Here is an 18,758-nt window from a genome sequence, read left to right on the forward strand (position 1 = left end):
GCGGTTCTCGGTCACCCAATGTAATGTTTTGCAAATTGTATATAGGAATCTCCTTTTCTTGATTAATGTTTTCTGTGGTGGCTGTAAGATTTTTTTTTTTTTATTAAGTAGGAGATGAAACAGTAGGAGAAGATGAAAAAGAAAATCTGGGTGACAATATGTATTTGAAAAAATAATATTCAGGAGTTTATAAAATCACTTTTTAGAAAAACAGACTCAGAGAGCAGATCACACTCTGCTAGATACATTGCAATGAATCCTCTGATGGGTATTCATGTACCAGTAAGAAAAATCAGTTGACTGTGTCTTAACTTCTTAGCATAGTTGTATTTCCAGACTTCATCCTAAAAGCAAATGAAGCTTTTTTCAAAATAATCAGGTGAGATTTTTTAAAGCCATCTTCGTTTTTAAGTCTGTCAATCCAGAGACCCACCTAAATCCAGAAGGGGCTGTGATAACGTTTCTGTCGTCTGGAGGGTGACTTGTACTTTCACGTGTGATGACAAATAAAGTTATTTTGGAGGGATGCATTGTTAAATATTTATACATGCATACATGTAAATGTGTATTATAGCATACAGGATTTTATTTAAGGAACTGATTATTTGCATTTCTGATCTCTTCTCAGCAAGTTTGTCTTAGGTATTTAAACCTGTGCAAAGGGATAAAAAAAAAAAAATCCTGAAGAGACTGTAAGGCTTTGAGGAAGTTTCCTAAGGTTGAGGGAGGGCTAACAACAATATTAGTTTACATTCCTCAGAATGGGGCAGCTGTGTTGACACTAATCAGATTGGGTTGTGGTGGGGAGTGTTGTGGAGAGAGAGAGTTCGGTGTTTCAGATAAAAATGCTTGCAGGTGAGTGCTTGGAAAAGTGGACTAGAGTACTCAAATTGAGCTCCTTAAAAATCAAAACAAAATGCATAGTATTCCGGTGCAGACCGCAAGAGGAAGAGTGGAGCAGAGGGCTGCAAAGCAGGGCCTGTGCTATCGTATTGACCACGCTATTGTCTAGACTCCTGAACTGTGTAAATACAACAGGGGAAATATCGAGTTATCTAAAAAAGGAAAAGGAAGTGCCTATTTTTCTTTAAAACATTCAAGCAGGCTTGCTTGTCCTCAGTAGAGAAACCTGAGTTTCTTGTTTTGCAGTTATATTGAAAGTTAGCTTAAAATGTTACCAATTTGTTTTTAAATAGGATTAGCTTTTAAGATCTTCTTGATTCTATTGGATCCAATTTTGTCCAGTTTTAATCATTCAGAAAATGATCTGTCCATCATGTCATACCTGAGTTTGTTTGTCTTTATTCATGAACTATTTCACACACAGTATTTATAAGCCACCTAGGATCTTGTAAGTCAAATGGGAGAAGCAAAAGTCTGTTCATTGATATCTCTAAGTGAAGCACAAGGTTGATGTAAAGTGGCAAGAAATGATTATTTTTAGGTTAAATATAATGTCGTGAAAGAAAGCAATTGCATTAATGTTGTGATTAGAGGATATTTGTAGAAATTATTTCCCTTTATGGAGGCAAAAGAGTCATGTTGTATGTGAGAATATGGCAGGCTTATGAAAGAAAATAGTTTTATACACAGGTTTTAGTTTTTCAAAACTCTAGGTAAATATGTAATCAAGAGCTACAAAAGGCATCCCTTGTCTGTTTTCTATTGGAATGCTGCTAAGGTCGACCAAAAATATCTGTAAAAAACATGGCTGCACTTCCCTACCTTTCTATGTCTTTTTGCATGTTGCCTGCATGACTTTCATATCCTTCCACCAGTGCATGTATTAGGTTATAATTTCATGGCTTGACTTCCATTCTATTACGTACGAACAACTTTCTTTCTGTACAGGATTATGCTTTCATATCTAGTCCTCTGTTAAAATTCAGTGCTACATCTGAGTATATGAAATGCCTGGCACCACATGGCTCTGAGAACCATGAATTTAATATAAAAGTTATAATGTGTAGGGATTTATGTTTATTAGTAACTGTCAATACAGAAAAAGCAATCTACTATTATCACACAAGAATTGTTAAACATTAGGTAGATTAAAAATGAAAAAGGCATAAAACTCCCTGTAAGAGTGAAAATTATTTAAAAACTATAATCCATTCTTTGACTTCAAATAAATTTATAGTTTAATTTGCTAGCAATTTCTTTGAGTTGATAACTCAAAAACTATATAAGAACACTGTTCCTTCTCTATTCCTTTTTCCACAACTTTTGAATTCTTCCCCAACCCTTAGCAGATCTGGATTTGGGGGAGCTGCTAATTAACACGAAATGGTCCGGAAGGGAGGAGAACACGAGCAGGATATAACAGGCAAGGCTGAAGGCTCTACCCTTGGGTACAGCGGAGAGGCCGCAAGCAAGCTCCACTCCCCAGTGCCAGACTAGGAAAGACAGAGCCTCTGGGAATGGTCTCAGACTTGGAGATAGAGAGGGTCAAAAGAAAGGAACTTCTTCACAGATCAAGTTTTAACTTCAACTTTCTGGCAAAACAGAACAAAACAAAACTGGGCTGTGTGTGTGGTGTAAGTGTGTATGTGTGTGAGTGGGGAGGATCTCAAACTCCTTCTTAGAAAGAGATATTTACTAAAATTCCTCATCCGGGGTTTTAGATGATGAAGGAAAGACACTTTGGTAAATGGGTTACAGTATTTTCGAACTAAATGGGAAATCAAGGTTCACATATGGAAACACCTCATTTTACAAATCAGGGTTAATGATTTTTCTTTCTGTAGTTGAGAGAGCTATATGTATATGATCGTGTTCCCTTTACTCAGCCACTTTCTTTTTAATACCAAGGAGAGATGGGATGATTCATAGTAGATGCTCCAAAACAGTTTCCATGAAGAACAGTTGTACAAAGCCAGTTGAATGCAAGAAAAAAAGTGTGGAGACAGCAGTGTAAACTCCCTGTAGCCCAGGTCATTCTCACTTAATTGACTTCTTTGTCTGCTTGGTCTAGGGAAAAAAATCTGTCCTGTCCTAGTACTATTTCTACTGACTCAACCATTTAAAAGATATGGGTGTGAGTTTTCTGTTGATAGTTAATAAATGTATTAAGCTGTCCCATGTTGTACTTCTGAGCTAGTTAGCATCATAGGAAAAAGCACAGTGGGTGAGAAGCAGAAGCTGCAGGTTTAATTAGTGTCAGCCAGGTCGTATTCCTCACTCCATGCTGTGGCCATAGATTGCACTACTTGTTTTACAGTTGGTTGTCCTCGAGCCCGGAGGGAACGAGGAGAAAGACATCTTAGATCACAGATCACAGATCATACCTTCCTTCACTACTACTGGAAAAAAAAAAGATTTTGAGACAATAAATCACTTATCCTTTACCTCGATAAGGAAAACCGTGTTTGGTTTGTTTTGCTTTTTAGAAGAGCAGTGATTCTCAACAGGATGTCACACGTACAGCAGAAAGCATCAATGGATGTCTACATTTTCTAGAGCAACCAAAAAAATATTGGTTTCTTTTTCATTATACGTACATTTTCTGAATGCAAAGTTGCTAAAACATTCCTCAATGACTATGGACAGAATTTAGATTCTGCGTTCTGCTTATAAAGGGAGTATATATCTAATGTCATGAGATTTTAAAAAGGGATTTGGGTCAAACAGTTGAGAAATATGTTACCACAAATACACCCTAGTTTTCTTTGACGTGTGTATGATTGCTCTGGGTGGAATCTGAGCCGGTAGAACAGAGGGGCACAGGTAAAAATCCTTCCTTCCTAGTATAACTTTTTTCTCCCCTTGAATATTTTTAAATTTCTAATTGTTTTATGTCAACAAATAGAATGAATACAGATAACAAAAAGATACTTCTGTGAAAAACAACTTGATGATTTCCATAATTTATAAGTTTTACTATTTTGAAGATAAAAAATTGTTAAACCCAAGTGGGCGCTCAATTTTCTTTAGATGTATGTTGAGGAAAATGTCAGATGACTAATATAGCATTATTGTCCAGTGCCAATTTAGTGGAACCTACAAATGGTATCCAATAGAGTACTACATTTTGGGTCTGGAAGAGAATGGATTCAAGTGTCAAGGTGAAACATTTGATTCAAAAGTTAAGTTTTAAATCTTATTCCTAATCTTAAGGACACAATTTGTGGGCCCAAGAAAATAGTGAAATGTGGCTTATTAATGGGCCACCACTCTAAACATTTTATAATTTTTACTTATACTTTTTTATTAAGTTCTATGTTGTCAATATTCATGAAAAGTAGTATTGAGAAAGAGAAACAGGTTAGAAGAAGAACTGACTGACTCTTAAAAAAATGTTTACTGAGCATCAATTATATGTAAAATGGTATATAGGATCTAAAAATAATTAAGAAACAATTCCTACACTAAGAATTTTATAGTTCTTTGGGGGAATGAGCTAAGTATGCATGCAATTTTAATACAGGAGAGATTTTAAGTGTGTGAGCAAGATAATATAAAACATCAAAGGGAAAGAGAGTCCATGATGTAGGAAGATCAAGAAAGTCTATATGCATATGTAAGATGAAGCTGCACTTGGAAGGACAGATGGAAATTTCCAAGTTCTAGAAATATAAGAAGGAATGAGGATTTTAGGTGAAGAAATAAGCATCAGCAAAGGGAAGGGGGGTGAGGAGTGAATGCTGGTACACTCAGAAGCATCAAATAGTTCAAATGCAATTGAAATTATGAGACGATCAGGAAATAAAGTTGGAAATGCAAGATAGAGTGGCTCAGAGATGACTATAACACTGAGAGGAGAGTACATTTATCATAGTGACAATGAAAAGCCATGGAAGGATTTCGAACAGAAGAATGGTGTAATTGTGTAATTGGAGCTCTACTAGAGAGCACAGGGAGAATAAATGGCTTTGCTTGAGATTGCCTAGAAGTATGAAAATGCATCTCTCTGCATTGCACATTGGCTGCCTGTTTTGCAGAAATATCTATCACTTCTCTTGGACCTTTCGAAGGATACGAATGGATTGTTTCTAAAGTCTCATACAACCTGTGTATTTTCTGCCCAGTGCTCTTTTTAATAGCTATGGTCCCTGCCATAGACAAATTGGGAACTACTGGTCTTGGTTTGTCTTTATTTATGCCTGCTATTCTAGCATAATTACTAATAGCACACCTTTTCACTTTCAAAACTGTCCCATTTAGAAGATAAATTATATAGTCACTCTGTAAAGACCCCATTCTTTATTTCATTCTCTTCCACACACTAACACTCCACCCCAAAATGAAAAAGTAGTGTAAATTTGGCTGTAAGCCAGACACAATGATTTCGAAGTACCAGCCACAAATCATTTTGATTATTTCCCCCACTAAAGGAAACACTTCCTTCCAACCCAACAGTTACTGAAAACTTATAATAGTCACTGTTATATGCACTGTGAGGAAAGAAGAAATTAGTAATTCACAGCTTCTAGCCTCCGTGAATTCATAATCTGAGGGAGTATATGAGGGGTTCATAAATGACTCCAGTATAAAACAGAATTGGTAAAAGATATCCCAAGTTTTAAAAGAGTGAAATCGAGTTCAAACTGTTTATGATAAAGGTAATATTTTATATGGTTTGAGAACTGAAATTCAGATGTGGAGTGAGGGGAGGAAAGACCTTCTATGTAGAGGGGATAAAATTTATAAAAATACAAGGGAGGACTGTGCCAGACAACGTGAAGGAACATAGTATATTGATTTAAAAAGAAAATGTGTTGGTTTAAACACTGATATGTATTTACTATTTATGTCAAAATGGAACGCTTTTGTAGAAATAGCAACAAAAGTTAATTGGAATATTGATCTCACTAAGAGCGGAAACCTATATGTGTTTTAAAAGTGTGACCAGTGTTCAGAATTCGAGATTCACAACTTCACATACTCTAGGGATGATGAGTGACATCTTGCAGGAAGGAAAAGAAAATTAGCCCGAATGATTCCTTAGGCTGAAAAGTTGAGGATTACCTTTTCCCGTTCCTTAGACTTCTACAGAGCCAGATATGGTGTCCTATCATTTATAGGGACTTAGTAATGACATTTTAAAACTTATCAAAGCTAGGAACAAAATTCAAACTGACTCTCTGTGTTTATTATGAGTTAATTTTATTTATTAAATAGTCGTCTTAGAAATAGGACCAGAAGTCTTTTCTCTGGTCACTGCTCTAAATGCAAATAGTAATCCTGAAGCTGAATATAAGACATTTATTCAGAATGAGAATCCCAGCTGGGAAATAAATAACAGAGCAGAGGGAAATATGAATATCCCATTTAAAACCAACCCCACCAAATAAAAAACAAAAATTTAAGATATTATCTTTGCCATAAAATTTTTAAATTTGACTTTGGGACAAGGATACATACGTAAGATGTAATATGTAAAGATAAATATTGGGAGAAGACATGTCTTTTCCCACATTAATATCCTCCCTTTCCACAGCCTCCTTCATCACTTCCATCTCACCCAAGAAGACCACGTGGGCAATTGAAGAGATAATAACAGGGCAGGGGAGGGTAGGCCATGGTGGGAGGAAGCAGTGAACCAGTGACTTGATTTAAAGCCAAAGGGAGTGGATAAGAGAACTGGGCTTCAAGATAAATAAGGAGACATCTAAGCTAGTACTCATTTCTTTCTCTTTTTTATACCAACCTAATCCTCCACTTTCAGAAAGTAGATTTTGAAAGCATCAAATGTTAGCATATGATTGTCCTAGAGACATTAGGGGAAACAGGGAGGTTCCACTAAATACAACCTCCTTAAAAGAAATAAGTAGTTCAATGAAGTGTCTGTAAAACCTTTTCAAAAGTCTTACTTTATACTTCCCCACAGTTGATTTCCTTAGTTGGTCTGAAAATATAGCACCTATACTATTCAAAAACTATTCTTTTCCATTTTCTGCAAAAAAATTATAAATTTCTTATTTCTAAGTTGATTGATTTCATGTTTGATATGGACTAACTTTATTCTGATTTTGAAGTTGTTCAAGCTTCTTTTTCAAAGACAAAGTACAAATGGATCATTATGTGGATTCGAGCTGAGATGGCTTCACCAGATAATGTTCACCTGTCAATTTAAAATTCAGTCACTGGGGTTAAGATAGAGCACAGGTTGGTTCTAGGCGAGGGAATAACTGGCAAGAATAAAACATTTTTGGAATGTTAGCGAATGTGTGTGTAACGTAAATTGATATTTCATGCAAAACTTGTAATCTGAATTGCATCTTGTCTGTATTTCTTAAATGGCAAAAAGATTTCCTTATAAAAGCTGAAAGAGGGAATTTTGAGTCAAGCTGTGGTGTGTTGCCAGAGGCGGAAATTTATGAAACACTCTTGTCAGCTATGCTGGAAACACTACAAAAGAAATAGTTCTACTTTCTTATTGGTGCTAAAGCCACTAATAGGTGCAGTTTAGTATAATACCCCTATGAGAATTACCACCCCCGAAGTGAGCTTGCCTTGGAAAGAACTCTGTACAGGCGTTTTCTTTTTCCTTTTAAGCTTGCGCAAAACACCCAAAGGGGCCATTTCCAACCCAGCCAGTGATCTTTCTCAAGTTTATTCTTTCTCAGATCACAGAGACAATGGGGAATATGCCCTGTTTACTCAAATCAGTCTGGATTAGTGTCACTCTATTGATGGAGTCAGAATTAAAAGGAAAACCATTACCCTCTCAAAGGGCAACATCAGGTGTTTGGGGAATGGCATGATTACTTTTAAATAGACCGTGTGAGACTCTGTCACCAGACTGAGGTTGAGGACTCCACAAGATACACTTGAAGAGAAACAGTAACACTGGGTGAGGCAGAAAGCTCTTCATAAGCCTCAGGCCTGGGAAATTATTTCAACAGACAATCCCAAAATGCTTGAAAGGCTGAAAATCAGAATGGTGAGATTTCAGAGAAGAGGGCTTTTCTGCCTCCTTTCTTCGCTCCAACACCTCACCCCCACATATTTATCTCCAGGTCAAATCCTTTCCAGTCATTAAGCCCTGCTGGGGAGAAACTTAACCCTGAAAAAGCTCTCAGATTCCCCCATTCAGGATAACACTTCCATCCTCTGAACTCTTTTACTCTGTTTCTTCCTCATTGCTCTCTGTGTGCACCAGATCCTTCCTCTCTATCCTTTGACTGAAGACCCTGGGAGGGTAGAGGATGTGTTATGCTTATCTCTGTATCCCCTACAGGGCCACTCGGTAATGTTCCCTGAATGTGATGAGGACATGCATCTGTTGCTGTTGCTTGAAGGGATATCTTCACCTAGGAATATATGGTGTATTGTATATACTTAAAAGGCTGTTTGTAATTGACTTGTGCACAAAAATAAATAAAGCGAGCCCACATATTATACAAGCCTCTTCTATCTATATGTTCTGCAGGTAAACCAAATTGTGTCATTTTCCTTCACATCTTGCAGGTCATTTGTTTTTTGCTGTTTGTTTTAATAAGCCCAATATTATTTCCATTATCTTTTAAATAGCAAGAAAGTTTTTGAAAGACAGGGCAGATGATTTGTATGGTATCAAGTGATTAGTGTAAAGTATGTGCTGCTTTCACATAATTGATTACTCATAAGGACAGAGAATGTGTTTGATTAAAAAAAAAATCTTAGATTTTTATCTTGCTTTGCGGGCACTTTTTAAAAGTGTTTACCTGTGTCTGCACTGTTCCCTTGATTCAGTTTATCCCCTGCAGGTCTCTCTGTCCTCACCAGAGATGGGGGAAGTTTGATCTGGGTGAATAAGCTTGATGATTTGCAAACGCTCTCTCCTTTTAATTCTCTATAGTGTTATCACTAAAGGATGTCTGAGAAACCTCAAAGCAATTTTTCTCTTAAACGTGGTATTCCAACTTTTGGTTTTGCTCATATCTTTTATAATAGGATAAATAGAATAAAATGAATAAGACGAGTGTCTTTTCAAAAGTAAGGCATGTCTTCTGCGTAGCTCAAAACTTGAATTTTATTTTGCAGTTAAAGTGACAGCTGAGAGGAGCACTCCAATGTTATATAGGTCACCATATCTAATTGCAAAGTAATCACTAAAAACTTTAATTATCTCAAATATAATTTTAAAAGTAGCAATCAGCAAAGAATTTGACAAACAAAAGCAAATTAGAACTCATGAAACGGTGTTCCCCGCTTGAATGCCTATAGCCTAACAAGATTGAGTAGTACACTCCTTGTTTCAAGCCTCAGTTTTTCAGTTGCAAATAAAAACTAGTGTTTCAACCTTTAAGTGTTTGTTATATTGGAGCATAAATTTATATCATTTGCAAGAAAGGATTTATAAGTCTGATAAACTATAATCTCAGTTCCTTAAACATACAATCACAAACTGTTAATTGCGGCTTTATTCTAAACTGAATTCTGGCTAACTGGGCATAAAATCATGGAAATTAGGCAGGGAGGGACCAATTTTGTGGCCTATCTACCAGAAACTAAATGTCTTTCTCTAAGCTTGTTTCTGGGTGGTTTCTTTTCAAAGCAACCTGCATTTGGCCATGTGCTCCATCAGTAGGAAGTGAATAATTATATGACCACAAAGATATAGGTTCTTATTGCTGACCTAGATGCATTCGAAACAAAACCTAGACCATCAGGTTAAAAAACACTGCCTTGGCACAAAAGTGTGTATGTGTTTGTTTTAAGGAAGTAGAAGCTCATTAATAAACTTCCCAGCTAGGTGTGAGCTACCAAGTATTACTCATTGCATTGTGAGTGACAGGACTGGCTATTCTGCTACTAGTTCCCATAAAAGCTGAAGCTAAAAGCACAATTCCCACCTACCAAGACAAAGCTAAACAAAAAGTAAAGATCATAGAGATTATTTAGGGATGCACTATAACATTTGTCTGACAGTAGCATATAAAGAAATGAATCAAATTTGGACACAGACTTACTTCAGGATAAAATAAATGATCAGTTGTATTAGAATAAAAGAGATACTTTCTGCAAGTAATTTTCATGTTGAAGTGTTTTGCATTTATTCTTTTGAGAACTGTCTCCTGAGCATCTATTATGTTTCAGCCATTATCCCAGGTATTGGGGGTTCAGTACTAAACAGGCCAGATATATTCTCTCATTAACTTATTGCCTAGCAGAGAAGACCAACATTTTTTAAAGTTTATACATATAGTTAATTTCTATTATGATTATATGATACAAATGGAAAGTGCTATGAAAATGTGGAACAAAAGAGAATAATCTGTCTGAACAATCAAAGAAGACTTCTGGGAGATGACATCTGAGCTAAAGGTTGAACAAGGAATTGGAAAACAGCTGGCATGTGCAAAAGACTTGAAGACTGAAGGAGTTAGCCTTTAAAAAAAATGAAGAAAGTTCTATTTGGCCAGAGCAGAGTTTCAAATAGTGCCTCACAGGCCACGTTAAAGACCTGAGGCCTTTATTCTAGGAGAATAGGGAGCTGCTCAAGGAATTTAAGCTTGAGAGTGACAAGATCAGATTTGCAATGCCTTTCAAGTGGTAGTTACAAGGAGTTGGGTCTCTGACCCTTTGCAATTATACCCATTCTAACTAAGAATGGGGAAACTTTTATATCCTGTCTTTAATGAGTAAAAAAAAAAAAAAAAAAAAAAGCAAATAAAAGAGGTGCGCTTTTCTTGATTGTAACTTTCAGATGAAAATTCCAGGCAGAAATGTGAGTGATTCCTATTTACATGCAATCGGAATGAAAGCTACTTAGGAAAGCGGGTTCCGGAGCCAGATTTACTGGTTTGACATCCAGGCTCTTCTCACTACCTTGGGCAAGTTACTTAACCTTGTGGAGCTTCAGTTTCCTCATCTATAAAACATGGATATTAATGCCATGTATCTCATGAGAAATAAGTAAAATGCAAAGCACTTGAACGCTCTAAGACACATACTTAGAACTCCGTAAGAGAATTAATAATAGTAGAAGTAATCGCTCATTTTCTTTTATAGAGGGGAGGGAAGACGGATGATAAGTAGATTTCAGAGTTTTAAAATTTATTTTTATTTTTATTTTTTGCTCCTGTTAGTCACCATTACTTTATTGAAACTGATATGTCTTCAGTTTCATGTCATGGTAACGAAAGCTTATTTTCTGTGATAAAATGTTAATCACATTTAATCACCCATTGTTTTAAGTCACAATTTAGGATATGAACTAGACAAATATACTACCAACATTATTTTAAAAATATTTTTAAACTCACTTTCAAAACCAAGGATGCATTACTGCTGAGCTTCTAAAGGCAGTATGGTATGCTTAACATAAAGATGGCTTAACATTCATTGAAGAATTTTATTACTATGTATTTTCTTCTTTTAATATTACCATATCTGCTATATAGAGCTATGAAAACATATTGATTGCTATAGATTGAAAATCTCTTCAAACATATTTTGATTCACTTGGAATAAACTGAAATTCTGAATATTTCCCCTAATACCAGAATTAAAAATTATTAAATATTAAAATTCTATCCTGCTTTCTGCTTAGTTTGATACTTCTTTGACATAAAATGATAATAATTCTTTCAGAATTGGGATGCCTTCTGATTTTCATTTTGTTGAGTCGTTATGATTATTATAGGAGTATATACTAAAATAATATAATTTTAAAATTTATTTTTCTTAATTGAGTTCTACACATTTTAATTTAGCTGCATTTGGGTCAAGTTTTAATTTTAATACCTTTCCCACTTCCTGTGTTTTCAAATGTTGTGTCTAATGTTTGTTGACATTGTTGTCCACCTGATCAGACAACTTTGTATTTATTTGTCTCACCTGCCGTTGGGGCTTCTAGAGCTCTTTCTCCTAAATTATGGAATCTTGGCACTCAAAGGAATCTTGACACTTTGTGTCAGAACACAGGACATCTAGTGAACTCTCTGCTTACAGTCTTGATAGTTTTGGGTGCGTTTAAATACTTTATTCTTATATTTTGTTCTTTGTATGAGTATATATTAAGTATTCACTTTTTATATAATTTTAGAAAACAAAATGAGTGACATATTTTATACCTAATAAAATCTGGTTTTGAGAAAAATGTGATGCTAAATAAATTCTTCGGTTGGAAAGATGGTGTTTTAATTTGACGTTTGAATACCAATATATTTTCTTAACCTGGAGTAGAACAGTGTAAGTCAATTGTGTTTAATTCTAGCATAAAAGAAACCATCATTCTCTGAGGTGGGGCAGGTGGCAGAAGACGAAAAAATGACAAGTATGTCTCCCTTAGGCAGTGCTTGTTGAAAAGTCACTATCCTGCTGATATTTGGGGATGGAAATGTAGTACTCTCTGCTAAAGTATAATTGAATGAATGCTTTTAAAGCCAGGGTCATCAAGTAAAGCTGTTTTCTTTACCCATGAGGGACTGTAGAATGTTCATAAAAGCACCTCCGTGAAGCCTCAGGTGAAAGGTGGTTATCAGCTGAGGAAACTGTATGTGCTGCCTAAAATGTTTTAGATTTCTAAGTTTGGTCAGGGACATCTGTATAGAGAGAGAACAGTTACCTTAGAAAACTGTTTTGAATGTGGTCTTATAGCATTGTTTTAACGTAGCTTCACAGATGAGGATGGCCATAAGTCACAGAATGTTAGAACTGGAGATCCCTCTCATTGAATCCTCAAATTCAGTCTCCTCAATTTTACACAGACTTTGGATTATGGTAAACTAAGGTCCACAAGTTGTTCAGCTACCTTGCCCAGAGGTGCACAGCACGCTAGTGGCAGTGTTGGGACTTAGACTCCATGTAAAGAAGTTTAAGTTCAGAATTCTTTTGCATTACTAGGATCCATACAGGAGTGTAAGGAGTACTGAAGTGTGTTCAATCCCCTAGCCACAGTCACTCATGGATTATAAATACAAGTTCTTCCAAGTGAAATTTGGGAATACTGTTGTATCTTGTAACAAAGGTCTGGTTGAATCGAGATAAGTAATGATTATATATCCCAACAGTAATCTCTTCTACCCCTGATTTGGTCCCTATCCCATTTTTTAAATAACCTCTTACTATATATTGTTGACTATTGTTGCTATAGTGTCATAAATTTACTATTATAGATAGTAATATCTGAAAAAGGGGACATTTTAAAAAATTCTCTTGGCCAGGTGTGGTGTCTCACACCTTTAATCCCAACACTTTGGGAGGCTGAGGCAGGTGGATCACCTGAGGTCAGGAGTTTGAGACCAGCCCGACCAACATGGAGAAACCACATCTCTACTAAAAATACAAAATCAGCCGGGCATGGTGGCACCTGCCTGTAATCCTAGCTACTCGGGAGGCTGAGGGAGGAGAATCTCTTGAACCTGGGAGGCAGAGGTTGTGGTGACCCAAGATCATGCCCTTGCACTCCAGCCTGGGCAACAAGAGTGAAACTCCATCTCAAAGAAAAAAAATTATCTTTTACAGATAAATTGGTGGAGAGAGATTTTCAAAAACACAAATTATAGGTAAATACCTATTTCTATTGCATTGGTCAAATAGCTTCATTGGAATCTCTTTTTGATGTTAAATACTTTTATAGGAAAATAATTACATCATCAACTTTAAGTAAATATAAATCCAATTATTTAATATTGAGTTATAGCAATATATATTGACACAGTTTTGTTTCTTCATGGTGAAAACAGTTTGAGATTCAGCTCCTGGGTATCTTTATACCTACCATGCAAGCTGTATGTTTCAGAATGCCCTCAGGGTGTGCTATGATTGCAGGGAATATGTCGAGTCCATGCGACCAAGGCGTACTTCGTCCTTTCTGTGATCAGATCAGCTAGTTTGTGAGGAACCTGAATATATCACAACTACAAATACATTTTCCAGGGTCCAAACAGTGATTCTTCTATTTCAAAGTTATTTTATAGAAAATGAAGCATCTGTTTGGAATCACAGGAAATTATTTTACTTTATAAGTTTCACAGTAGATATCACAGAAGTTGTGTTCATTTTTGCCTTTATGTTTTATGGAAAGAATACTGCCTCTTTTTTCAGACATGCTGAGATAGATATATAATGTTTCCATTCACTCATTATTTGGGTGTCTGCAGGGTATGTTAAGGTTATTCCAAAGTCAAGATGCCTTGTGTTTAGAAGGGGAGAACCTGCTTCCTATTTCATTTCAGATACGCCAATAACTTTTGTTACCTAAGAAATACATGCATATGGGACATGGGGGCTCTATGGAGTTCTTCCAAGGGCCGTTTTTATGGCTGATCTGAAAGTATAGTGTTCTAATCTCTGACACTGACTCTTTGACTTGTCATTGTCAATAAGCATTGCATTAACATCCCAGCATATTACACATTTCTCTCCTCTGTTATGGAATTATTGGCTGTAAATAAGGCAAGAGGTACTGCTCCCTTTACCCCGCCAGATTTGCTGTGATAGAAAATAAGGGATAGATATTATTCACTTGACCTGGGACAGCTTCATGGGCATAAAAACTGCAATTGGTCACACAGGGCCCTATCTTAGAAAAGCACCATTCTTTGTTTAATGCTTTGCTATCATCATTTTGAAATTCTTAATCTATGAACAAGAGGTTCTGCATTTTCATCTTGCACTGAGCACTACAAATTGTACAAATTGTTTTGCTGGACCTGTCTGGGTAACACTTGTTCTTCTTGACTATAATGGCCAGCCCTTGGCCTCCAATTGTACCCTGTTAACACACGCGATCTTTGTTTAAATCAAAGGAATAAGTGAATAAGAATATTTTCTTTAAACTAGATATTTTAAAAATTAACTTCTGAAGAATGAATTTATTGATTTTTAATAAACTAAGAAAAGTATGTAAATGGATTTCCAGTCATTCAGTCCTGACTTTGGTGGGTTTGTTGTTGTTTCTGTTCATTTTAAGTAACATTCAAAGTTAGTAGTGTCAGTTTTACGCTTTCCAGGAAAAGACAACGGAGTATACTACTTGGCTTATATTTCTGTAAAGTATTACTTGAGAAGCGTTTCAACTGAAATGTGTTTTCCCACTTTGATTTTGTGTAGTAGGCTGATTTCTCATCAATCCTAAGAAGTATACCTTTATGTTATATTAATTGAGGATAAATCTTGTTTTTCTTACGTACAAAATCTCCCTTGGGACTGGATATGATTTAAAACTATGACGCCTAAAAGTAGACCCGTCAGTACCCACATTGCTATTCATGACTTTTGAAATACAGTTTCTGCTTCTTTGTTGCTTCTCAATGGTTCAGTCTTTCTATCATTCCAAAGGACTCTTGTGACTCCTCAGTAAATGGAATTTTCCCTTTCTTTTTCTTAATATCCATAAAATCAGTTTACTTAAGAAATTATATAGCAGTATACAGCCTAAACCCTTTCTCAAAATTGTCACTAGCTTTTCTTATTCATTAAAACATTTTCATCTCATTAAAAATGATTTCTTCCTTTAAAATTTCCCAGAAAGTATGGCCTCTGTATTTTCTGCTGCTCAGTTTAAACACATCATCAAAGACAGATAATTATTAATGTCATATGAGCATAATAGGAGATTTATAAATCAGAAATGTATTTTCTGGGAACCAACTTTCAAGTTAGTCAGGTAAGTTTTATTAACTTCACTGGTGAAGTCCTAGGATAAAGCAGTGCCTAGATCAGGCTTGTTTACCCTTGGCCTTATATGGCACCAAACACTGTTTCAGGACAGTGGAAGAACAGCCTGGGAGGCCTTCAGCCTTAGCCAGCCTTGCCCAGGCCCAGTCACAAGGAGAAATAGGAAGGAAGGCCAGTGAGTGTGCAAAGGAGCATGGCTTATTGGCACCAAACACTGTTTCAGGACAGTGGAAGAACAGCCTGGGAGGACTTCAGCCTTAGCCAGCCTTGCCCAGGCCCAGTCACAAGGAGAAATAGGAAGGAAGGCCAGTTAGTGTGCAAAGGAGCATGGCTTATTTTGAGGTCCTGTTAATTGCAGGCCAACAAAACAATGGCAGGATTTGAAGGAAGAAAGTATTGCAGCAGAGTCACCGTATACTTTGAACTGCAAAAGGAGACTGAGGAAATGTTGCCTCAAGGCCAAAAACCCTGGCTCAAAACACAGGTTCCTCAGGTGGCTCAGAGGCAGACCAAGTTCACCAAGTCAAGGACATTTTCCTGCTACCCCCCTGGGGAGAGGGGCCTTCACCAAACCACGCTGGACATGGATCTCCTGCTGTTCAGAACCCACCCAATAAACAACAGAAGCAAACACTTTTTTTTTTTTTTTTTTTTTGCCCCTTACACGGAATTGTCCCTTTTTGTAAGTCCTTGTTGAATTGAAGAGTGTTTGCTCACTGGCTTTTAAAGTGTGGTCCCAAAACTTTTTTCTTCGTTTATATTGGGTTAAAAAAAAAATCAAGGGGCCCATGCGTCTTTGTTCTCATCCAAGCCCACAATTAGTTAGCTGGGGTTCCTTCTGTGTAGCTAGAAGCAGGAGGGAAGTGGGTGGCCCAGCAGGCATTTTACTGCCTGCGAGAAAGTGCTGTGAGTTTCTTTGTCCTTTTTGTCAGGGACGGCTGCCTCCCTAATTGTACTGCTGTAGGGAGGCACGTGCCTTTGGGAGCATTATCTGATTCCTACAGGACGTTCAAGAGTGCTTTGTATACTGACCCTTAACTTGAACACAAAGAATATCTTTTCAATCCCCTTCCGAGGCTGTTGCCTCAGGCTTGGATACCTAAGAGCTTTAGTTCAGCCGGGGTGTGGACCATTTATATGGGCTGAGGTTTTATTTTTTTGTCCCCTAGTTGTCTTACCTGCAGTTTGGCCACACCTGCCGGGAGAGAAAGCTGAAGATGGTGGGTAAGTGGTGGATAGCAGCTATAGAAGTCAGAAGAGAGAGAAGGCGAGACAAACAGCTGCTCTTGTCAGCATGGGGATAAGTGTAAAGAGATTAATAGTTATTTGAAGAGCAAATGGGGACATGGCATTCGGCAGTGGAATGCGAATGCATGAATGTAATGGAATGAGCATGTGACTATTAACATTTAGACAAATGCTTCCTGGACTGAATGGAATGGCAAAGCCCACTTCTCCTCCCCCTGTGGAAAAAAAAAGTTCAATAAAATAATTAAAAGTTTGAAATTTTTAAAAAGATAAGCCTAGCTCCTATTTCTTTGTAAGTTTGTTCTTCTCTATAGTTTTACTTAATCTGGGACTCTCAGTTACATTTCAACTGAAGAGCTAGGCCTATTTCCTTTATAAAATATGTACGAATAGGACTGCCTTAATCTTGCTTTTGATTTTTTTTTTCTCATTCATTAGGTTGATGAAACAAGATTTCTATGTGTTGGAAGGTTTTACAAAGGAAAAACAACTGTACCATAAGCTGGTTGCCCCTTTGTTCATTTTGGCTCAGGTTTAGAAATGATGATAGGCTGATTTGCCTACTCAGGCTGACAGTTTTGATGGCATGGACAGAGCCCTGAAGTCAGAACCGGAAGATTCAGCACCGAAAGCCCCAGTCATTGTGTTAGCGGATGCTAGGGCAAATGCTCTACCTCTCCGATAGTAATATAGTCAAGTTTTTTGTAGAGTAAATGAGGCAAAATTAATTTATTCTTTCATAAATATGTTCTTGAGTACTTTTACTCTGTGCTTGGGCCCATTCACATAGAAGACATAAAAACATTTGGCAGAAGGAAATACATGAGCTAATGTATTTTTGAATTATATTGACCATAGAATTTTCTTCATAAGTAGTTGGTATTTCTCTTACAAATGTTCTACTCTAGAAAAGAATAAATTTCTATTAAGAAAATGAAAGAACAAATAAAAAAGAATTAGACCAGTTTGGATGATTTACTAGCATGTTACTTTTTAAAATACATAGTTGGGTGTCCCTAACCCTGCTACCCATGATCCTCCAGTCTTTGTGAAACCAGTCCTTAGGGTGCTGGGTGGTACACTCTTGGTACTCTGGGACAGAATGTAGAATTGCAAGATTAAGAGAAAATTCGAAGGTCATTTGATTTTGCCCCCATGCAACAATTTAACACTTAAATCCCCTCTGGAACATACCTATCAAGTGGTCTTTCTCATTTTGTGTAACACGCCCCAACCCCCACCAACAACCTCAAAATGGAATAACAGGCAGTATTTATTTAAAGACTTCCTAAGCAGCTACTGAGCACTGGGAACGTTTTGCCTAGTTTGTGAATAAGCATATACTCTACTTTCAAATGCTCTGTAGGAAGTCAGTCTCCAGAGGTGGCACATAGAGCTGCTGAGTGATCTGGAAAAGCCGTTACAAACACACACATGCTCAGACTTCTCTTGTTTTCTCTGTTTACCAAAAATCAATGGTTTTACTTTGAATGTGAAGTGCTTCCGACGTGAGGTCCATCTCTGTAGAATGCATTCACCCATGGATGCCTTTTTTTGGAGCAATGATCTGTGGCTTCAGCGGCTAATATTGGGGTTTCTGGGTGTCCTTGCAGCCACAGTACACGAACCTGGGGCTCCTGAACAGCATGGACCAGCAGATTCAGAACGGCTCCTCGTCCACCAGTCCCTATAACACAGACCACGCGCAGAACAGCGTCACGGCGCCCTCGCCCTACGCGCAGCCCAGCTCCACCTTCGATGCTCTCTCGCCATCACCCGCCATCCCCTCCAACACCGACTACCCAGGCCCGCACAGTTTCGACGTGTCCTTCCAGCAGTCGAGCACCGCCAAGTCGGCCACCTGGACGGTAAGAGCAGCGGGCACGCACATACCTGACCCCCAAGTCCAAGGATGGGCTTCACCACGTCCCAGGGATTTCTCCCCCTTCCCAGTTTAG

General features: G+C 37.3%; 1 protein-coding gene across 5 annotated transcripts in view; it reads left to right on the forward strand.

Moving 5' to 3' along the window:
* Nucleotides 1-18,758, forward strand: part of TP63 (tumor protein p63) — a 300,635-nt gene that overhangs the window by 193,618 nt on the left and 88,259 nt on the right. For all 5 annotated transcript variants that reach the window (XM_055110786.2, XM_055110784.1, XM_055110783.2 and 2 more), the window contains one exon: nt 18,414-18,668. In XM_055110786.2, the coding sequence (XP_054966761.1) occupies nt 18,414-18,668 (255 nt within the window). The remainder of the gene's footprint in view (nt 1-18,413; nt 18,669-18,758) is intronic.

The sequence above is a fragment of the Pan paniscus genome, chromosome 2 (assembly GCF_029289425.2).
Source record: "Pan paniscus chromosome 2, NHGRI_mPanPan1-v2.0_pri, whole genome shotgun sequence".
Taxonomy (NCBI): domain Eukaryota; kingdom Metazoa; phylum Chordata; class Mammalia; order Primates; family Hominidae; genus Pan; species Pan paniscus.